Source organism: Sminthopsis crassicaudata, chromosome 1 (assembly GCF_048593235.1).
Source record: "Sminthopsis crassicaudata isolate SCR6 chromosome 1, ASM4859323v1, whole genome shotgun sequence".
Taxonomy (NCBI): Eukaryota; Metazoa; Chordata; class Mammalia; order Dasyuromorphia; family Dasyuridae; genus Sminthopsis; species Sminthopsis crassicaudata.
The window spans coordinates 525,296,446-525,320,141 of record NC_133617.1 but is presented as its reverse complement, the minus strand read 5'-3'; the positions used below and the strand labels follow the sequence as shown (position 1 = coordinate 525,320,141).

At 33.0% G+C, this 23,696-nt stretch overlaps 1 protein-coding gene across 1 annotated transcript in view; it reads left to right on the top strand.

The window, feature by feature from the left end:
- Positions 1 to 17,542, top strand: part of RNF38 (ring finger protein 38) — a 194,563-nt gene extending 177,021 nt beyond the window's left edge. The window contains 5 exon segments of the mRNA XM_074281754.1: positions 1,721 to 1,827; positions 3,448 to 3,532; positions 5,920 to 6,041; positions 6,535 to 6,634; positions 14,053 to 17,542. Of these exon segments, the coding sequence (XP_074137855.1) occupies positions 1,721 to 1,827; positions 3,448 to 3,532; positions 5,920 to 6,041; positions 6,535 to 6,634; positions 14,053 to 14,115 (477 nt within the window). The 3' untranslated portion in view covers positions 14,116 to 17,542.
- Positions 17,543 to 23,696: the final 6,154 nt, after the last annotated feature.

Genomic DNA, 23,696 nt, shown 5'->3' with positions numbered 1-23,696 from the left:
TGGGAATATTTGCTAAGGCAAACACTTTTAAATTGCATCCTTTTTCATGTTCCTCAACATAGATATACAATTAAGCCTTCTCTCCAGAACTTCAGATATCCATGTTAGTCTTGCCTCTTGCTGATATTTCAGTCCTGCAATCATAAATCTCTTGCTGCAGATCTTGCCTAGATGCACAACACGAGTATCTCTGCCTCAGCATGTCCAAAACTGAACTTCCTCCTAGACCACTTGGTCCTGACTTTATTCATTATTTTAGTGGTGGCACTGTTCTTCTAGTCTTCTCAAACATTAAAGTAACATCACTTTACTCTTGGATTTCATCACTTAGCTTGAATATTAGTATTTTAACAGAAATGTGATTTTTTTTTTTTTTTAAATAAAATGTGATTTAAAAGGGTTTACTAAAGAAAATGTTCTCTAAATCTCATAATCATTCTCTCAGAAATGAAAGAGACTAGAGATTCCAGAGTCCAACCTATACATGAATAAAAATAGCCTTTGACACATAACAAAGATCCTCCTGCTTTCTCCTGGCATATTCTAGTACGGGATCCACTTCCTCCTGAGACATCACTTTCCACTTATGAGGTAGTTCTAATTGTTAGGAAGTTTATCACCACATAAAATATAAGTCCTAGTTTGGTTTTGGTTTTGCTTTGTTAAACTCTTCTACATATTTGCCTTTCAAAGTCTTCAAACTCCAGGCTAAACATATCCCTAATTCCACTTTAGGAAATCCTTTGTTCAAACCATACGTCAGATACATACTAGCTTTGGGACCCTGGGAAGTCGCTTCTTTCTGAACCTCATTTCTTCCTCTATTAAAATAAGCATAATTCTCTGAACTAGGTATCTTTTGAGGATTAGATAAGATAATGCATTCAGTGCTCTTAGTAGATATTATATATGAGTTGTTGATATTATTATTAAAATCCTCCCATGGCATGATCTTAAAATTCTTTACTGAATGCTGTCTAGTTTTTCAGTGTCCTCTTTAAACTGTAATGCCTAGAATGGAAAACAGTCATCTAGGTATGAACTAGTTATAGTAGCATTTTAATGAAATTCTTAGTCTAAACCCTTTGATCATAACAGAATATTACTTTGTCCTTATACATCATTACCTCGTATGAAGTTTGCAGTCATTTAAAGTTGAATATCTCTTTAGTCCATTCATCCTTGTATTTGTGAAGGTGTTTTGAACCCAAGGGTAAGACTCTTATTCTCATTAAATTTCTTTTTCCAAAAAGTGCAGATTTGTTACATGTTAAGTAAATTGTTTTTCCAAAAGCTAGGATAAAAGTCAGTGGAAAAACTGTATTTGATCGGGAAAAATTTGCTTGAGAGATAATCTTTAGCTTTTCAGAAAACAATAGCAATCAAAGTCTGATTGCATAATGAATAGACCATCCTTGGAGAACAACCCCAGGACAACCTAGATTTTAGTGCCATTTATGATATATGCTGGCTGTGTAATCCTGGGCAAGTTATTTAAAATCTCAATGCCCCCAGGCAATTGTTAGCATTATTTTCCCTGTTGGGGGCATTTCCTCTGTAGGAGTTGCCTATAGCAATAAAATCAAATATTTTTTCCCCAAGAAGACTTTTTAAAGTTTTTATATTTATAAATGAATCTGGCATAAAGGTGATCAATTTGTCAAGTACACAGGCAAATAACATAATTTTGCTTTTTTTTTTTTTTTTCTCCCCCACATAGCCTTATCCTCCTTTCATGCCTCGAAGACTTACAGGACGTAGTAGATACCGATCCCAGCAGCCAATACCACCTCCCCCTTATCATCCCAGCCTCCTACCATATGTACTGTAAGTTCTGTCTTAGCTATTTTAATGTTTTTCCCTAGTTATTAAGCATTTATAAACATACATAAACAATATATAATATTCAGAAAACTGTATAAACAGAAAAATTAAGATGTATATTTTTATTTTCAAGAAGTTTAAAACAAAAAATATATAGAAAGATATAAGGATAATTCAATTTCAAAAACATTTTTCAAGTACTTTTTATGTACAAGGGGCTAAAAACAAAAAATGAATAGTTTCTCTCCAGAAAGAATTTGTATTCTTCTCTGAGGACTAGAGGTGTACCAGAGAAATATATAAACTAGCAGGTGTCAAACAAGATAAGAGACAAAATGAGATGTTTTGTTTTTGTTAAAACTAGCATTACCTGTATTACAGCTTCTGGTTATTCTATTCTTCCTGTTTATCTTACGAAGAAGAGTAGCCTCAGTCTCTGAGATTTAAAGAAATACTTTCTAAAGGATTCTTAAATTCCCAATGTATCTTTCAGTTTTCCATCAATTTGATATGTTTTGTCAATAATTCTTTGCTGCTGAAAAAGCCATTCTACTCTGAAACTTTTTTTAAAAACAGTTAAATGTAAATTATCTTTGAAGATAGAATTTTTTCTATCTGATATTTCTTGTAGTGGTTTTAAAAAAAAATATGGAAAACAAATTAACTTGTGTCAATTTAATGAAAGGAACTTTCCTTGACAATGTATGTGTAAGCATTTTTAAAATTCTTTGTTTTAGAGAATTAATAAAATTACTTACATCATCTCAAAATCATCATTTTAGAGTTAGCGGACTACTTGGTTTTCAAAGATAATGATAATTCATATTTATTTTTTCTCTCTGTAATAGTAGTAGAGCTTGCTTGGTTGCTTATTTATTTATTTGGTATATTTTTTTCCTTTCCAACCACTATTATATATAAGATACAAATATCTAACCTAAAGAAAATTTAAAATGACAAAAGAATTTGAAATAGAATGTCTCCTATAAATACTTATCGTTATTAAAATCCTTCCGTGGTATGATCTTAAATAATTAGAAGGACCTGAACATTGGGATTGCATGTCTATACAGATAGACATTTTATCTCATGCCAAAATCTTATTTAGGGCTTGACAAATTAAGACTACCTAAATGAAATGGCTATATTAAGCTTTTGATAATGTTATTTAGTCAGAATTACATGAGATATAAAAACCTAGACTACCAGATATTTCTGGCCACCATGTTTCACCTCTCTTATTTTACTTACTGCCACTAAAATGATTTTGCATTATTTTGTCAAAGCAATCTACTACTCTGATGCCCTTCACATCAATTGTTCTAGCAATATCCTTCAAGGATAATTCTATCTATTCTATTATTCTCTTCTACCATACTTCATCCCACATTCTTTTTTCCACTTAAGATTGCTTTCCTTGGTTAGTTCTTTGACCAAGCTTTTCCCCCATCAAAACCCATTATTCTCTTTATTTAATTGGCCATTTATGGTCAACCTTTTCTGGAATGCAGACCTTTATGAGCTTCAACCTTTCTCAAATGCAACAAAAAGTCCTCTCCACCATTCACGCTATTTGTTGATCTTTTAAATGTGTTAAATAAATGTTCATGATCTTTCTTGTAGATCAATGCTTCCAGTGCCACCTGCAATAGGCCCAGCCTTCAGCTTTGAATTGGATGTAGAAGATGGAGAAGTAGAAAATTATGAGGTTAGTAAATAATTTAAAATCAACTTTGGGAATAATAATAAACCAGTATATTCCAAATGTTTTTTGAAAAAGAAGAGAAAGGATATGTTTATTCTTACAATAACAGATAACACTTATATAGTGCTTTTAAGGTTTTCAAAGCACTTAATTATTTTCATCTGATCCTCAAACTGTAAAGGTTGAATCTGTTATTCCCATTTTACAAATAAAGAAGCTGAGGCTCAGAGAGGCCAAGGCATTTATATCTAGGGTTACACAGCTATTAAGTAGTTACATCAGCACTCTTATCTCCTAAATCATATGGTCTCTTCAATACAAACTCTGGATTTTGCTTTACATAGGATAATTTTAGAATTTAGTACAATCCAAAATGTAAAAACACATTGTGATACATGTAATTTCAAATATATTTACTATCTTGCTTTTCAGAAATTTAAGTTGTTACATAACTGCATACAGCACATTCTTTGGAAATAGCCAGTTATGTCTATAGTAAGCACGTTTTAAAATGCTGCCTAATTAAATAATTCAGCAGCTATTTCACCTATTTCTAGCTAACCTGAGGTTGTTCAGGTCATCAGAAAAGTTATAGTACTGTAACTTCCTGGTCATTCAGAGACTATTGAGTGTTATACTCTGTTTTTGCCAATTGATATTACTTTAGTTAAAAAAAAAGAAAAAGAAAAGAAAATTAATATGAGGGATGTTTTTTCCCCTAAGATTATTTGCTTTGAAGATTCAAGTTATGATTCTCCTTACTTGTACCATATGCATTTTTGCTACTTATTTGTAGCATGTTGCCTGATTAGAGTGCCCTGAAAAATATTTCTAATATGTTAGGTTTAATATATAGCTTTTTTTTTTTTTTTAATCCTCTGGCTTTCTAATTAATGTTTGTACTTATTACTGTTTCTTCCAAATCTGTTATTTTGCTTTAACGTGTACATTAAATTAATTGTTCTGTAAGTTCTATTGCTTTTCTGAGTTTTTTTGCTTCAATTTTATTTTTGTTATCTATTGATTTTTCTAAAAATTTCATTGTTATTTGTAGCTTCCATAGGTATGACTAAATCTTGGATGGTGTTTTGCATTTTTCCTGGTGGTTGTGTTCTTGTTAGTTTTTTTCCCCGTCAATTCTGCTATTAAGATTCCTTTGTTATCCAATTTCACTTTTACCTTTTGTTCTTCTGACCCATCCATTGATGTCTCTATTTGGATTTCTAAATCCCTAGATATTTAAGTTCTTTAATAATTAGCAATTTAAAAACATTATTTTTATGCTCTTTTTTTTTTTTTTTAATAAGATTAGGAATAGCACCTGCTCTCCTTTACTGGTATGAAGGGTAAAGAGAGACAGATTCTTTAGGCTTCTGTAATTTGAAGTGGGTGTAGGTAGGTTCGACCTGTTCTTTCAGCTGCTCTTAATTCTCTGAGAACTTGATTGAGCTCCAGTGAGCCACAAAAATCAAGAATTTCCAAGTTTCATCGTTTTGAGTATTTTTTCAGTATCCCTGCATCTCTTAAAAGGACTATCTAGGAAGCAAATATAAAATGTTAGGGTTTTTTTCCCTTGATATATTTCCCTATTGCAAGGAAAGAGATTTATAATCATTTTATTGATTATCATTCATGTTAAAGCCATTTTTAGTGGTTAATTTTTAAGTGCTCACCAAGGACTATAGTTAAGATTTGGAAAATGGAACCATCTTTGAGTAGGTATGTTCTTGTTCATATCTTCATTTGCCCTGTCCTAGAATCAGCAGTGGCAGTGCACAGTGAGTTATGCAAATGAGAAAGGGAAAGGAAGAGAATTCAGTTTTGAAATTAAAAAAAACCCCATTATTGATAATGCTTTTTCCTGTTTACTCCATGGTCATTCCTCAGTATTCCTAATCCCTAAAACCTCTTCTATCCATCCCATAATTTTTTTAATGATAATCTACAGAACCACCTTTTCCCCTTTTTTGGCTGTCTACCTAAGACATTGTGCATTGGAACCCTGCTTCAGAACCATTTGAGTAGATAAGTAGGCCCCAGCCCCCAGCCCTGGAATCAGGAGGATGTGTTCGACAGGCCCCTGATACTTAGTTGTGTGATCTTGGGCAAGTCACTTAACCTCAGTTTCTTCTTTTAAAAAAAGGCAATCAAATTAATTACACAGATGAATAGTGGTAGATGTGAAATAAATTTTGACTGTACTTTAGGGGGCCATGTGATTCAAATCGAGTATCTAGCAGATTCTTTCCCCAGGTTCTTCTTTCTCACATCCAATTACCATTACATTGTCCTGGTGATCAAATATGTTTTATAGAGAAGGCATAAAAGTAGCTAATACCAAAATCATAAGTAGAATTTTCAGATGAATTAAATCTCTCCTGCATTCACAGGCATTACTAAATCTGGCAGAACGACTGGGAGAGGCCAAGCCACGTGGATTAACAAAAGCAGATATTGAACAGCTTCCATCTTACAGGTTTAATCCAAACAACCACCAGTCAGAACAGACTTTGTAAGTGTTTAACTGTTGGTTAAATATGTTTTTATTTTCTGAATTTGGATTCTATCTTGATCATTAGAAACCAAATGCTCTTTTTCATTAATTTCATATTCTATAACTTTTAAGTTAACTCTGAATGGTATAAAAGAGTGATAATTCTTTACTGCAGTCATCTTCTGAAGAAGCACCTTTGGGATTTTAAAGTAGAAATTATTTGATGTTTGCCCAAAATATATCGTTATTATAATTGTTGAACTTAAAAAAACCTCTAAGCTAAGTATAAAATTTATAAGACTTCTTAAAAGTTTGCTTTAGTTTTACCATGTTTTCAGGATAATTTTATATTAATAATTAATTATTTGAACTTGTAACTTAGGGGCATGTAACAAGATTCTGATATAGTTTATGGCAATTTTAAAAATGTCTCCAAAACAACAAATCCCACCTTCCCCCCAATATACATTTTCTTGGACAGCATTATTCCATTGTTTTATTTTCTCTTTAGGTGTGTAGTATGCATGTGTGATTTTGAGTCAAGGCAGCTACTTAGAGTCTTACCCTGTAACCACGAGTTCCATGCCAAGTGTGTTGACAAATGGCTTAAGGTAAAGTAGAAGTTTCTATAGGATAAATTTTGACATATGCTTTTGTTTTCTGTTTACTATAAATGTAACAAGTTCCCCAAAGCTCTCATGTTGAGGTTTATTTTATGTGGATAATATCACATGGTTGAATTGCAAGGTACATGCTTTGAAAAGACGCATGTAAGGAACGTTCCAAAATATTACAAAACTCATTCCTAAAATATAAACAAGTTAAGAGTAATTTAAGTTCAATTGAGAGTAACAGAAAAAGTTTTTCTTAAATTACTGTGCTAGAATCTGACTTGAAAGGAGTCTCAGAAGCCATCTAGTTTAGGGGTCAGCAAACTAGGCCTAAGGGCCATAACTAACTAGTAGCCTTTTTTGTACCTCCCATAATTAAGAATGTTTTTTATATTTTATAAAAACAGGTGCAGGTCATAATTTGCCAACCTCTGATTTATACCAACCTATATATGCACAAGAATTTCCTCTATGACATCTGACAATTGGGTCACCCAGCTTCTACTTAAAGAATTTCATTGATAGTGAACTTAGTATCTCTAAAAGCAACTTATTCTACTTTTTGATGGCTAGTTAAATTGTTAGGTATATTTTCCTTACATAATGCCTAAATCTTATTCTTTGCTCTTTCTATCCCTTTGTCCATGGATCTGTTGTAGTTGTACATTTGACTAGCACCTTCTTAGTTCAGGCTTGATGTCATCCATAAGTCACTACACATTTAATAAAAGGGAGAGTTCATAGTTTCTGTAGATATAACCTTCCCTTTTTTCTCCTCTGGAAATTCATCTAGTCTATAAGTCATCAAGTGTTGGGTAGCTCCCATGATCTTTGGCATCCATGAAGTCTTAAGAGACAGATTCTGTGTGACCAGTACTTGGCCTCTAGATGAACAGGAAATTGCATCAGGGAAGCCAGGGCCAGCCAGAATATGTATCAACCCTTTACATACTAGAAAATGGATATCATTTCCCATCCCGAGGCCTGTCTTCTGGCTCAATATCCCCAGATTTCTTAAACTGATTTTCATATGATATAGATGTAAGGCTGTTCCATAACTGTACTAACAGTTCATATGAGTCTGGTCAATATGCAACAATAACTTCCTTAATCCTGTTTACCTCTCAACACAACATAGCATCTGATTAGATTTTTGGAATGTCATTTCTCACTGTGTTATTTTGAATTTGCAGTATACTTAAATCATCCAAACTACAGTTTATCTGACTAGCTACCTACCTCTTCTCCATCTTACACTTGTGAAATTGTTGGGTTCTTTTTTTTAACCTAAGTATAATGCTTTTATTTATCCTTATTATATTTCATTTTCAAAATGAAATATAAGGTACAGATTGCTAAACTCTAAGCCTCTTAACTCTTAGCCTTCTAACTTCTTAAGATACTTTTAAAATCTGTCATCCATCTGATTGGCTATCCCAGATGATCATGTGCAGCTGTAATGAGCATATCATTTATGCCTTTGTTCCAGTCATTGTTAACAAGCATAAATCCCTAGAGCATCACCCTTGAAGACCTCACAATGACTAGACATTTAACCATTAAAATTTTTACTAGTTTCAACCATTTTTAAAGCTATCTAGTTATACCATATTCAGTTGATATATTCATTTTTATCTAGAAAAAGCACATTAAACTTTGTCAAATATTTTCTTGAAATCCTACAAATATGTAGCATTTTCTGATTACTAATGTACTACTCAAGTGATCTGATTTCTTTGACTCAGGAATTCCCTTTACAATTCAAATTATGACCCATTCGTGCCTGTCCATCCTTTATCATTTGTCTATGTCCTCCCAAAAATTTGCCATAAAAGGTCCACTAATTGTGCTGTGGGCATTTCTAACTTTCTGCCAACATTGTAAGGGTACCACTGGAGCACTCTGACTTTTGCCTTTTTAATCCCTTATTCTTGCCATATCATCAGCACATCTTTTGTAGTTCCCAGATAAGATCTTTTATTCTTGTTCAGCTATTAGATATGCTTAGACATACTTTATAGAACATCCACCCAAATGCATATGGAAATATGCAACAGACCTTCATGTACTTGATTTTCTTGGTGAATGGAAATAGATCAAACTCCTTTGAGTGATTTTGGATCTTTCCTAAGATCCTTTGAAATGTTTTGAGTTTTGATGCAGTCACTGAATTGTTATCTGCAAATAAGTCATCTATTTGAAAGAATTCACCATCCCTAGAAGATTTCCATTCAAATTTGACTCAGAGCTGGATCTACTTTCCATTTCTTCATAGTGGTAGATATTTTTAGTAAGCATTTTTATCTCTGTTTTATACCTCACCTGATAATTATGATCACAGGATTATTGAAATGGGATTGTTTCTGTTGTTAATAGCTTACAAGCAATTTTGAATTATATATGAATGGGAGATACCTTGGTGGAAAAGAACTTCTAAAGAAGTGTTTTATTTTGTTAAACCTAAACCCTGTTTAAAAAAAAAAAAAAAAAAAAAAAAAAAGAGGTTAGATTGTTGTGACCTGTTTTTTGATGAAACAATATTCTCTCTATTTTGCTCCATTTTAGTTTTTCTAGAAGCTTTCTAAAATCTCTTTAGTAATACATTCTAGAATTTTTCCAGGAATTGAAATCATGCTTACTGGCTCTAGTTTGCACATCCACTGTTGTCCTTTTTTTGAAAATTGTAATGATCTTACCCTTCTTTTATTTCCCATTCTCCACTGTCTTTTAAAGAATCTTAATATCATACTTTAGAACATGGTTTTTCTGCATCTCATGACTTGAATTCACTAAGGACAAATAGCTGCAGTCTTACTATCTCCCTATTTTATACTGGGTATCTTGGAGATGTATTCCCTACCTTATTGTGTGAGAAGCATTTTGTAAACCTTAAAGTGCTATACAAATGTGAGCTAATTTTTTTAAATCCCAGTCACTGTGATTTCATTAACATAAAGGAATTGACAGTGAGTTGACCCACTGTACCAGTGTAGCTCTGCAGATTTGTTTTTTGTTTGTTTGTTTTCCACTAAGTTTTAGACAGTTGTAGAGGAGTTAGTGACTTGTTGAGGACCACTTATTCTTATGTATAGAAAACAGGACTAAGGTCCAGGCAGCTCTTTACCTATTATTTATCCAACTTTGTTCATCTTCATCACCAATTTCTAATAGAATTCTATATTCAGGAAGTAATCTAGGGCTTGGAAGAATGGGGAAATCAATTCCAATTCAACAAGCATTTTTTTTTTTTAAGCCAAATAAAGTAAATTGCTTTTAATTATCTTCTTGAGTATTAGAAAAGACTCCTTGGATCTAATAATTCTTTGCATTTGAATTGCATTGTACAGATTTCAGACTGCTTTTACAATCTTTAATCCAGAATCTTTACAAAATCCTATAAAGAAAACAAAATAAGTACAGTTATCTCCATTATAGAGAACTAAAGAGACTGGCCTACTACCTCTTACCTAAAGTTAGTACTGTATCTCTCCCACTTCTGAGACTTTGCTATATGCCTGTGAAATCCTGCTTCCTTATCTCTGTCTGTTAGAATTCCAGGGTCACGTAATATGTTGTCTCTACAGGTAGCTTTTTTTGATTCCCTTGTTTGCATTCTTATCCTCCTCAAATTATCATGGATATGATTTTGTATTCAAAAGTGGCCCTCAGTTCAGTGTAAGCTCCTTGGGGGTAGAAATTTTTTTTTCTTTTTTTCTTTGCTTCTTTGCTCAAAGGTATTTATTATTAAAATAATGGCACCAGACTTAGAATTCATGTCTTCTAATTCCCAGTCTATTTCTTTTTCTGCTAACATGCTGTCTGTGGCCCTCAAAGGACTTTCATTTATTATACATAAGGATTTAAAAACATTCTTTCTCATATTTTATTGTTCTTCCTTTCTCATCCTTCTATCCTTCTCTTTCATCTTACTATTATCAGACATAAATCTATAAAATAATCTAGACTTTTGACTTGTACTCTGTTCACAATAATTTTATCATTGATAAATTTAAATGTAGCAAATGATAATATTGTGATTCCATATAAAACAGAACTACCTAAAATGGTTTTATATTTCTGCCTAGAAGGAAATGAACTAGAGAAATGTTCAAATGCCTTTCCATTTTGGTACCACTATACACTACAGTTTATACACTATACACTATAGTTTAAGTTAAATATACAAAAGTATTGAAGCAAAAAAATAGAGTTCAGGGGTTGTAAAATCCCTGTTTATTCACAAGTCTGTCAATCATTGATCTGATTATTGATTTCTTGATGACATATGAATGTATCCATGTGTACATTGTAATTTAGATTCCACATTATAACATAGATTTTTTTTTTTTAATTAAAGGTTTTTTATTTACAAAACATATGCATGGCTAATTTTTTAACAGTGACCCTGGCAAAACCTTCTGTTCCAAATTTTCTCCTCCTTCCCCACTCCCTATCCAATACATATTAAATGTATTAAAATCTATATCACAGATTTTTTAAAAAGCACATGTGAGTGTGCACATGCACACAAACACATGGTTTAGGAGGTATTCTGATATATTCTATCTTCCCATAAATCTGTTGAAATATCGAAATAATTTCCTCCTTGGAGGAAATTGCTATTGAGCTAATAAATAATATACTGAGAATTTTTTTTTCCTTTTTATATGTCATAATTTTGTCGTATATAAGCTTGACTGAAAATGAAAGTCAAGCATTTTTTAAGTGCCTATTTTTGTCTAGTCATATCTATTTGACTTAATAAGTTTGGAGGTTTGAAGTGATTTCTAATATTGTTTTCCAAATATGAATAAACTTTATGAACTATTACTCCTGTCAAAGTTAGAAAGACTAATGGATTTTTTCTTTGTAAAAGAGAAAAGGAATAAGCACTTATATAGAACCTATGTACCAGGCATTTAATAGTTTACAAAAGTTCTCATTTGATATTCAACCAAAGACAAACTCTATTCACATTGCTTCTAGTGCTACTGAGTTGAAGTTTTAAAAAAGTATTAAATATATGGATGGAAGGTCAAAATTAAGTAACACTTTAAGCTTTGTCATTATTGAAGAAAAGTTAAAAAGCTTCTGTTTTTAACAATGGCAAAGTGAAAGTTTTATATTTATATGTGTGTGTGTGTGTGTGTGTGTGTGTATATGAATATGTATATATGTGTGCGTGTATGTATTATGTAGTAGCAATAGCAAAATTCAGACCTCCTCTATCTGTATTCATATAGCCCAACAATGTCCAATAAGCTAAGAATGGTTTTACATTAAAAATAAAGTTTGTTGCATTCCAAATGGATTTGGCCCTGAGGATTATTTTGTGGACTTATTTGCTCCCCTCCCTCCATGGAACCTAGACAGGTGGACTGTTTTGATTTCTTTTTCTTTGTATTCCTAAGGCTTGACATATTGCCTGACACCTGGTAAGTGTCTAATAAATTTAAGCTTATTTGATTTGTCAACATATTTAGTAATAGGCATTTTAGGGACTGGTCCTTTCTTTTCAAAGATATTTACCTCAAATAATCTCTTCAGTAAATCTCAGGTCACCTGATAAATGAAAATCATGTCCTTGCAAATTACATGCTACTAAAATTGTCTTCCTTACTAGATTGGAAGTTCCTTAAAGTTCATCTGTGTTCATTTTTGTTTTACATCAATCCTTACCCCTTCTTCCAGGACATTTATTTTTTTCCCCAGGGGAAAATTTTTTTTAAATTTTGAATTGTAAATTCTTTCTCTTTCTCTAGTCCCTCACCTACCCATTGAGAAGTCAAGCAGTATGATATACTCATTATACACTTACTAACATTTAATAAATGCTTACTGAATAAATTAGTATAGTTCGTGGATCCAAACAAGATCACCATCTTCAAGTGTTATTACCTGTGAATGATACCAGATGTATTAGATTAAAATATGTGAAAATACTCCTCTCTGCCTCCATAACTTCACTCATGCAGAAATGAAAGTTGAAACTAATAGTTTACAGATTATATAATCTATTGTTTTGCCCAAAAAGAAATTGTTCCACACAAAATTTTCAAATTGCCACTTGATGTCACTGCCATATTTCACAAAAAAGTTGCCTCAGGGATATATCTACTTTGGATTTAATTCTTAACTTTGTTTAAACCAAAGATGAAAGATACACACACACACACACACACACACACACACACACACACACACACACACACACACACACACACACACACACACACACACACACACACACACCACCACCACCCCCGCCATGAAGATAGAAAATACAATTTCATTTAGGCTAGAGTTTGTGACTTTAAAAAAAAAAAATGAAATGGAGACTATTCTATTTAAGATTCTATTCAGTAAATAATTTTTTTTTTTTAATTTCAATTGTATAACAGTTGCGGCCACTTAAAGAGAATAAAGGCAGTAAGTAGAAGAAAAATCTATTCATTCTGTCCTTGTGATATCTTTATTGACATACATTTTTACATTAAGAAGCAATTTGTCATTTTTCTTCTTATTTTAAATTTCAGCGTGTGTTTTGTTTTACTTGAATAGTTAGTTATTTTGCCCATGAAAATCTGAGAGAGTTGATCAAATTTGAAAGGATTATTTTGCTTTAGAAATTTAATGGTGAAAAAAATGTAGAATTATATGTTTAGAGCAGGAAGATTCCTTAGAAATCATCTAAAGTAATCTTTTTTATAATTGAGGAAACAATACCAGAAGGGTGAAGTAATTTGTCAAGAGTCATATATGGCTAATAAATAGTAGCAAAATCAGGATTCAAACACAGAACCTATTGAGATAATATACACAAAACATTTTGCAAATATGTCATATGCAGAACTTAGACATTATTGACAAATCAGGTGGTCTTTCCCATCATTCCTTGCTTCTTCAGTCAATTTGAGTAATTGTCAATCTCAAAGACATTTTAATCAAAAGCCAAATACTGCCTTATTTATCTAATGTTTTTTGAAAGATTGATTTTATTCCTTACCACTTAAAGATTATACTTAACAACATCTATAGGCAAAGTGAAGCTAAATGAGAAATGTTCCCCAACCTAATAATAATTCACTTTAATATTTTGATTTACAAATTTACACGTTAGTATTATTTTTCTTAAGTATATGTATGAGGAAACTGAGGCACGTAGTGACCTATCTGCTGTCAGCTAGTATTTATCAGAATTTCAAACAATTTTTTTAGTTTCAAGAATTTTTTTTTCACTATACTGATTCTCCCAAGCTGAATGACTTTATTTTGTTTATTAATTTACAACATCAAAATATCTTTTTAACTATCTTTATTTTAACCATGAATGTTATAATGGAAAGAAAGCTTTTCTTTGAATAAATGTTTTCTAAATCACAACTCAATCAAATCTTATTTTTGCCTTCATCTTACAGGCAAATCGTACCTGCCCAATTTGTCGAGCTGACGCATCAGAAGTGCATCGTGATTCAGAATGACCAATCTAAGAGCACAAATTTAGTTTGGGTGTTCCTCATCACATGTATATATGGACTCTCCATTGAATTTACCTGTGTGGCTTCCAGCCTTCCCCTTACCAAAAAGGTCAATGGACCTTTCTTTGCACTGTGTGATTTAATTAATTATAAAGCTTACATACAATTAGTGGTCACAATTATGGGATTGTTATACTAACAGTGTGATTGGAACTCCAAAGACTTTTTCTTTAGCTTAATTTTGTGTGTGCACTAACATTCCCTGGTTTTTGTGTGATCATTCTGAGTGTTGCTGCAAGATTACTGTGGACGTGATCTTAGCATGTGCTTTTATAAAGAGTGGTAGCTCCAAACAATATAGCAATCTACCTTATATAGAGCCTTCAGAAACTGTGAGTGGAAATGAATGAAATGTATGAGTCTGATGGTAATATATCCATGTATGTGTGCAGGTGTGGAAGTATTTGTGTGAGGGTATGGTAGCATAATGTATGTGTGAGATCCTATATACCAGCATGTACTGAGAATGTGTGTAGTGTTAATTATGCTGCATTGTATAATCTTGTGTGTTATTTAAGCAGTACTAGTACTGTACACTGGTTTCTTTCCTCATTTGCTGTGCACACTGAATGCTAAGGGTGCATTAATTATAAGCATTTAATATTCTCTTCCCCCAATTCCCTCCCAACATAATTAATGATACAAAGACCATTTTATTCTTCAGGTGGCTATTATACTTTCCTTTCCCTTTTTTTTTGGTGGTCTCAACTCTGGCCACATATAGAAAAAAGTGTACCAGGACCTAATTTTTAGATTCTCTTGTGGGAGTGAATTTTAAAATGTTTCCTGTTAGAAGGGTGCAATATCACACATAATCAGTTAGCAATATTAACATATTCAATCAGTTATTTGAATGTTGATTATGTTCCTGTCTCCTTAACATTTCCAGTTAGCTTGTTAAATAAAGTACCTGTGATTTTTTTTAAATGGTTAGATTTTTATTCTTGTGAAGATGTTTCATTAATTTGTTACTAAGGATTTCCCCAGTCCCATGCAGTCTCAACTCCTGAAATTAGACATTGTCTTTCACCAGAATCTAAATTTGTGTTGACCAGTTTAAACTTGGATTCCTAGCACATATTCCTAGTTATATATAGCTGAAGCAAAATTAAATTAAAGCAAAATTGTGAAGAAATGACATTTCTCTTTTTATAAAGTATTTTAACTAAAATTTTGATTCAGAACCTAGTCTAGCTAGTTCTTTTGGAGAATAACATTCCCCCGTTGTACTCCTTTTAATTTGTTCTGCATGGATAAACTCCATGATGAGACCCCCCCTGCTTTTTCATTTTCAAATCTGGGATTAGAGGCGTATTTTTTTTCCTTGCATGAATGAGTAAAGTGTAATACAATCAGTGTCCAGGATGTTAGCAGTATAAAAGAGGATTCTGTTCTTGGATTAGAACAAATAATGCTGTGAAAAAGGAGTTAACCTCTCTTCAATTGACCTGAATAATATTATCGTTGCAGTTTTGAATAATCTGATTCACTTACTATATCTCAGATTGCTTTACACTGTTTTGAAAAAAGTTACATTTCTTGAGTCCCTCTGCTTTTTACTGTGGGTGAACATTGTCACTTTGGTTGCAGTACCTGAGCAGCACACTTACTTAGCAATCTTGTCCCAGCTTTAAGTTTCTTGTGTCATAACTTTGGATGCCATTCAGCTTTAGCGTCAATTTTTTTTTTTTTTTCAGACAGTGTTATTGCTACCACCATGCTGCTTTGCCCTCTTTTGAAGGCTCTACAGACTAATCGCAACATGAAGTTGAGTAACGTAAAACAAGCACAATTTTACCCATTTTTTCAAACACTGTTGATTTCTACCTAGTTAAAACAAGAAGATAGAATTATAAAACTTTTTGATCTGCCCATATTTGTCAGATCCTAAGAGCACTAATGAAATAAAACAATGATTAAAAAAATATACAGCATACTATTTTTTAAACTGTTATAGACCCTTCCCCCAAAATGTGGTAGAGTGGAATTATTGACACAACCAACCACAAACCAATTAAATCATGTATAGTTAACCTTTATTTTTTTAAAATAAGGAAATCATGTTTAAAATTGCATATGCCACACATCTTATACATAGACTCTTTTATATAGCTGCAAAAATACTTTTTATCTGTACAGATCTAACAATAACACGACTACACTCAGTATTCACTTTATTGAAGCATGCAAATAAAGCACTTTTTCTAATTTAGATAGAAATACATAATTAACAAGGCACATTGTACTAATATTTAGATAAAAGTACATTTTTTCCCCCTTGAACGTTAGAATTCTTGTCATAATGTCCCTTTTCCAGTCAAGTTCTGTGAAGCAGTTGACAGTTTAGGGGGCAGGAAGGACTAATTTGGTAAAATACTGAATTTAATTGTTGCACTCTGGTAACTAATCTGAAATTTAAAAAAATAATTACTTGCATGGGACTCCTGGAAATGTATGCAGATTTATTTCATGTGGTTAGTGTGTATTTAAAGCACACATGCATGTGTTTTGAACCAGCTTGGACTAGCTACATTGAACCTCCCCTATTGTGGCTGACAAAAGGGGAAGGAAAGGGTTTCATGTTCAGCTGTTACTGCCTTTGAATTAACGCACACTTATGTATTTGACTCCACACCCTACAGTGGTAATTCACAGTACCAGAATCTAATACCATATTTGTTTTTTCACCTTTTCCCTATTTCCTTCCAAAAATGAAAGTGATTGGCTTTGCCATCTTAGCTCTGCTGTGTTGTTGCATGAATTGTCAGCTTGATTTGATTATTTTTGAAAAAGAGATGTCAAGGCCTCCAGATATCAAAATCTCATTTTCTTACTGCAAGTTTTTCAAGCAAAATGGGGGAAATGTATAAGTATATTTAGGTTTTATACAATCTCTTAACTGTGATTTGATAAAGCTCTTAAAATTTAGGCCTCTTGTAAATAACTTTGGATGGGATCTGCCAACTCAGTTTCATTTTAGGAAAACGTTTTTGATCGAGATATCTCTGGGCCGCCATGAGAACGGTTTTTTTTTCTTCTTTTGGTACATTCAGTTACCTCATTTTGCTATTTGTTTCAAATTTGCTAATGATTATGAAAGCTTATGAGTTTTTTGTTGGAAATCATATTTGTTGAGTCTTTTTCTCATTGTACTCTATTGTATCATTTAATGTAGTTTTAAATGTATTATAAATACCTGTAACCAAATCATTTGAAGGCTTGATAAAATTTTTAACAAAATTTGTACATTTTTTATGAAAGTTACTAGTAATGCTTTACTAAGTAGTGCAATGAATTTTTATTTTTAATCCCTGTGCCCTATTTTGGAGTTGAGAGGGTTGTTCAGTAATAAATGTATGATGTATACTTATCATTTCTCGTCATTCTTCCTTGTTTTATATTTGGGTGTACAAGCAAATTATACTTGGAGCCTCCCAATTTTATTTGTTTCTATAAAAGTCTTAGTGTTTAGAGGATGCACAGTGTACCTCATTCATATTCTAAATTGAACAGTGAAGTATAGTACACAGGGTGTCCCAAAAATCATAGTGTAGTTTTAGCATTAAGACTTTTATAAAGTTATTATTAAAAACTTTCAGCCACACTATGATTTTAAGGACACTCTGTACAGTATGTGCTTACATTTAAAAAACCTTTTATTAAGTGGGTAGCCTTCTGCTAGGTGTACATATATAACAAAAGTGCTTATCAGGCTTTTCAAAGGAGGCAGCCTGGGTCACCACATTGCTGCTTGTCTAGAAGTGTGTTCATGTTTCTGTTTTATGTGCTACCAGTAGAGAGCGGCACAGAAAAACACCTGGGGGTGTCGGTCACAAATGTTTCATCATCCAGAATTGCAGTTTGTTTTCAGATTTTTTTTTTTTTCTATTTTGTTTTCTTGGTTACTCGAGCCAAGGGATGGATCATGCCCCAACTATACATAGAACTCTTTTTTTTCCTCAGGCTTGATATCCCTCCTAGCTTTCTCTCCCCAGGAGATACTACATTTTTTTACTTACATGTTTATCTTCTTGATTGCATAAATTGTTTCACAAGAATATTATGGTCATCTAAAACATAATGGAATGAATATACAAGAAGAGTTGGGATTAAAATAAGTAGAACTTAATTTTTCTCCTCTTTGGGGGGAGGGGGATGTATCCTGAGAGAGAGAGACAACCTGTGTGAATTGATGCTCTTAATAAGGCAAGCTAGGCAAACTAGTCGAGGACTAGATACCTTAGATATCCTGCAAAGCATGAATAGGCCCCTAAAAGCTCTCTGCTTGTCTTGGATCATGAATGGGAATTCATAGTCCAAGTAAACCCCTGACAGATGTTCTAAAATAAAATTAGAAACCTTCCTTGTCACTTTTTTTTTTCCCTTCATTTATGGCTTTTATATGATTTATCCTTCCTCATTAAATGTCATTTATGGTTCTGATTGTAAAAGTGTCTGTTTCCAATCCTTTTCTTTCATAACAATATGATTCCCTCTTTGCAGAAGATAATAAAGTTTTTGTAGTTTATTTGGTTTGTAAAATTAGAATATGTTTTTGTAACCTAGTTAACCATTCATGTGTTGGTCCTTATGAGAAAATCTGTGTTTTGGAATAATACTGCACCTACAGAATTATAATTTCATAACTAAAAGGGAACCCTTGAGTATTTCAACCCTTCATTTTCCAGGTGAGGATACTTAGGTTCTGAAAGATTAACTTGATTCATGCCATTTAACTGATAACTTTTGCAGAACCAGGAATTTGAACTTTAATCAAGTAATAAAGTTTAAATATAAATAAATCAGGTATTCTGATTTCAAAGTCCAGTACCATTCTTCAGTTATTTCTAATGATGGCTTAAAATGATTTTCTTCTTTTTAAGCATTGTTCATGTCTGTATAATGCTTGATAGTTTACAAAGCACTTCCCTCACAATCCTGAGAAATGAGGTATAAGTTCATAAGATCATGGTGAATGGACATTTATTTAAAGACATATTTGAAGATGTCTTCAGTGTTCTCAAACCACTAAGATTGATTAGCTTTCTGGTGGCTGCTTAAATGAGTGTAATTATGTTACTTTTGTATACCTACTATCTTGAGCTTACAAACAAAATGAACCCCTGTGGCAGCTCTTTGAACAGAATGTAGGATCATTTGTTAGGAGGAAGGCTACCTCAGTCTTTTCTGGGACAGGTAGCCATGTCTGTTCTACTTTTTCACAATAATACTCTTAGGGAGGAGGAGCATACTAAAAAAAGGCCATCTTAGAGAAACTTCAAGAAAAAAATTTCAAATGGGTTTAATAGCAACTATGGTAGAAGGACTTGTTATCCTCCCCCCCAAAAAAAAAAAAATGCAAGGCTTTTCAGACGATTTCAGGTTCCATGGGAATATTTTGCTGAATTGTAAATTGGTAAATGTGTGAATTTTTTCCATTTTTAAATTTTGGTGAATAATATTTTTGAAACCAGCTTCTTTCTCTTTCATCTCCAAATTATTATTCTCTTTACTACCTAAGAGTTCACTTATTCTTCAGTCCAATAATCTAGCTGAGGTTGTCCAGAAACTAAATGATACAAGTGTTACTGGAATTGTTCCCAGCAGGGTCTTTATTAGTTCCTGGATGAACTGCTAATTGTAAGGGGGGGGGGGGGGGAGATGCTGTTGCCTACTCAGCTAGGTGTAGGAAATTTGGGTTAGGCTAAATATTTTAAGGCCTAGGGTACCAGCTTGTCCTTGTTAGTCTCAAACAATGGTTGTCGCCTGGGAGGAGGTCTCAAACCAACCAGTCCCAGAATGCTGCTTGGTTCCATCTGTTTTTATGATAATAAAGCTGATTTTGACTGGTCTCTTGGTAATTCTTACCTATCAAACCTGCTCTCCCACTGCATTACCATCTGTAGGTATAAAATTGTTTATATCTATTTTACCAGATAAGGCTGGCAAGTTAATTGACAATTTTGTATTAAGCTTTTACTATGGAGTTCAACAGGAAAAAGTCAAGGTGAGATTGCACAAGCTATGTCTTCTTTAAGAAATGGGTTATCAGCTTCCAATTCTAATACTTTTTTAGTTATTGGATATTTAATGCTATTGAGAGACCAACCATCCTCACTGAGGGTCCTCATTTGCCCTTCAAGTATTGTCTCAAGAAGTTTTAAGTATTGCTTTCTAAGTGATCTGAGTTGCTAAAGATGCAGTGGATACATATATATATATATATACACACACACACACACACACACACACACACACACTAAACTCAATATTACTTTGACTCTTAATTAGATCAAGAGTCAGTGAAAAAGGTGCTAACTCTAAAAGATACATTGATTGTGATCTTTAAGATGTTCTGAGAAAATAGTTATCACTTTCTAATTTCAGGAACTTGAGAAGGCTTCATAGAGTGGGCCAATCTTGAAAGCAATAGAACAGAATCCATCAATTTCTAGAACCTTTAATCCCATAATTTCTCCCTTAGAAGATAAACCTAAATTTTCTCTGGCAAATCACAATATCTAGCATTTATAAGATGCTTAATATTTGCAAAGCATTTTTCAAGTTACCTCATTTGATTCAACCTTAACTGTAAGGTGTTATTCCTCATTTTACAAGGAACTTGCCTAGAGTATCCCCATTTGAGACAAAATTTTAATTTGCATTCTTCCCACTTCAAGTTCAAACCATCCAGTGGGTCAAAAAGCTACCCCAGTGCTATAGAGATGGGATTGGCCTCTGCTCCTGCCACCATGGCACCTATCCAGTTAATCTCCCTTCAGATTCAGACCACCTTATACTCCAAAGCTGAATGCAAATTAACACATTCAAATTTGTACATGAGTCAAAATATAGCATCTAAATTCCTGTCACCTCAAAATTAGTCCTATAACTTTTGATTTGTAATAGCCAAGATTGGTTGTCCAAACTAAGAAAAGGCAAGGAAATAAAAGTTTATTTAGTGCCTAGTATATAAGAGATTATTCTGGTAAGCACTTTAGAATGAAATAACTCATTTGATCTCCATAACTGCCCTGGCAGGTAATACTATTATCTATATTTTACAGTTGAGGAAACTGAAGCAGAACTTGGCCTGTCCAAAACTGCATTCATCTTCCTTCCCTGCCCCCAACACATTTTACCTCCTGTCTTCCTTTTTTTCTGTCAAAAGTTGCCATCCAGGGTTCCAATATAGGATTCATTCCCAACACTTCCCCTTAACTGATAAATTTTCAATTGTACAGGTGTCTCCACTTTCTGAAATGCTATTTTTCACTTCCACTTAAAAGCCCCAGTCCCCTTCAGGTTTTATCTTAAGCTCTACCTCCTTTCCCAGGCTTTTGTTTCCCCCAGTTGTTACCGTCTCCATTCTCTATATCACTCAATACCATTTTGTATAAAATCTATTTGATCTCCCCCAGTGTCCCAGCAAAATGTGGGCTCACTTTATATTTGTAACCCCAGTGCTTCCTTCAATTAAAAATTGAAGTAATGAACCAACCTGTGGCTTTATTGAAATATGGAATCTCTTGAAAGAGAACCCCTCCTAATGCAGGTTAACAACTATTGTAAAACTTCTGTCCTTAGAGAATGGCCTTGGACACTGGGAGGCTGAATCACTTGCCCTAGAATCTTAGGGCTAGGATGTATGAGCAGATCTACACTGCTTTTTTTTTTTTTTTTTTTTTTTAATGGTTGTTTTGAAACTTAAACACAAAATATGGAAAGAAAAAAAAAATTTGACCAACATACACAACAGAGCATGAGAGGATTCAAAATATAAAACAATAAATTTCTATTTCAAGAACATCTGTATAATAGAAACTATACATTGTGTTCAGAGCTTTGTTGTTTTTTGCTTCATTATGTGGTTTCTCATAAAATTACTAAGGTAGACTGAACCTACCATTAAGATTTTAATTATGAAGTAAATTGATGGGTTTGGGAAATGAAATTCTTTGTATAAATATCATGATAAAGAACTTAAAATAGTTTTTTTTTTTAAGTATTGTGACCAGCTAAGCTTGAGTAAACATTTGTAATGTCAACCATATTGATTTGAGTAAGCATTGTAACACACTGGAATATAACAAACATTTTAACCTTGGGTGAAACGAGAAACTGAGGACTTCTCAGAATAATAAGACTAAGCACCAATGGTTTAATCATTAGGCTCTGGGAAGAACAAAGACTTTCTAAGAGAAAACATTAAAGAGATAACTGCTTAGAGAAGAATCTGACTAAATATTTAATGGTCTGGAGATATTGGAGAAGTCTACTAACTGGCTAATCTCTGTTGACTGAGAAAAGACTTGAGGTAAAACCAAGTTTTTTAAAGTTATTTTAGAAACTTCTAACTCCTCTGACTTAATTGATTCTTAACCTTAGAAGCAGAACAGACCCTTTCTTTTGAAACAGGTATTGCTTAACCAAGGCCCTAATGCCACAAAAGCCCACCTATATTCCAGAGACAAATAAAAGAATAAAGGTCAAGTTTGCCAGGGATTTTAGGAGGATTAACAGGAGATGGGTTGGGCAAATAGTTTCTGTAAGTTATTTTTTTCTTTTGTCTATTTAAATTATCTCTCAGACTCTAAAAATTGGTTCTCCGCTTTCTGAGACTTCAGTGAGTGGACTGTCCGCTTCTCATGAGATTCTAATAAAGCTTCTGTTCTTCAAGATATCTCTGAGTAGTCATTTTGAGTTAGGGTTTGCTGTCCCACACAATTATAGGTTTTCTTTTGTTCTCTGCTGTGCATTTTTTACTTTATCCTTTTTCCTCCTCCCTCCCAAGAAGACTGCAATTAAGTGCCAATACACACACACACACATTTCTAGTCATACAATTTGCTTGTTTGTCTTGTTTCTTTGAAGGTGGATAGCCTCTTCCAATTCCACTAATTCATCAATTCCTACACCACAGCAATATTCTAGCTTTATATTGCCTAGTTATTTTAAGTAGTCTAAAACAATATTGATTAATATGACTGCCAAAAGTTTTCCTATTTTTCTGTTTTGACTAAGTCTATTTTAGTTTTAACTTCATCTGGAATCATAATTACTACTTTTTTTTACATAATAAATTCTACTCTTGATCTTTATCTTATGTTTATGTATATCTCTTATTTCCTATCCATTTTGATCCTTCTGCTTTACTTCTACTTGCTATTTCTATTTATTACTAAACCTACTCTCCTTCCAAGGATCCTTTCCTTATCCTCTCTCTCCCATTCTTTCCCCTTACCTTCTTGTTTCTACTTGAATTTAGAAGACTTTTATCTTTATCCCATTCTTGTTAATCTACATATCTTTTCCCATTCCTGTTCATCTAATATACCTTTCTATATTCTATCTTATATTATTGCCTCCCTTTTTAGAAATTTAGACTTTTGTACCCCACCTTTATATATATATAGTTCCTTCTTTAACCCATTCCCAATAAGAGTAGGGTTCCACAACTACCAATCTTCCCTCCATCTAATTCTTGTGTCACTTCATCCTTTTGCTCTTCATTTGTATAATTA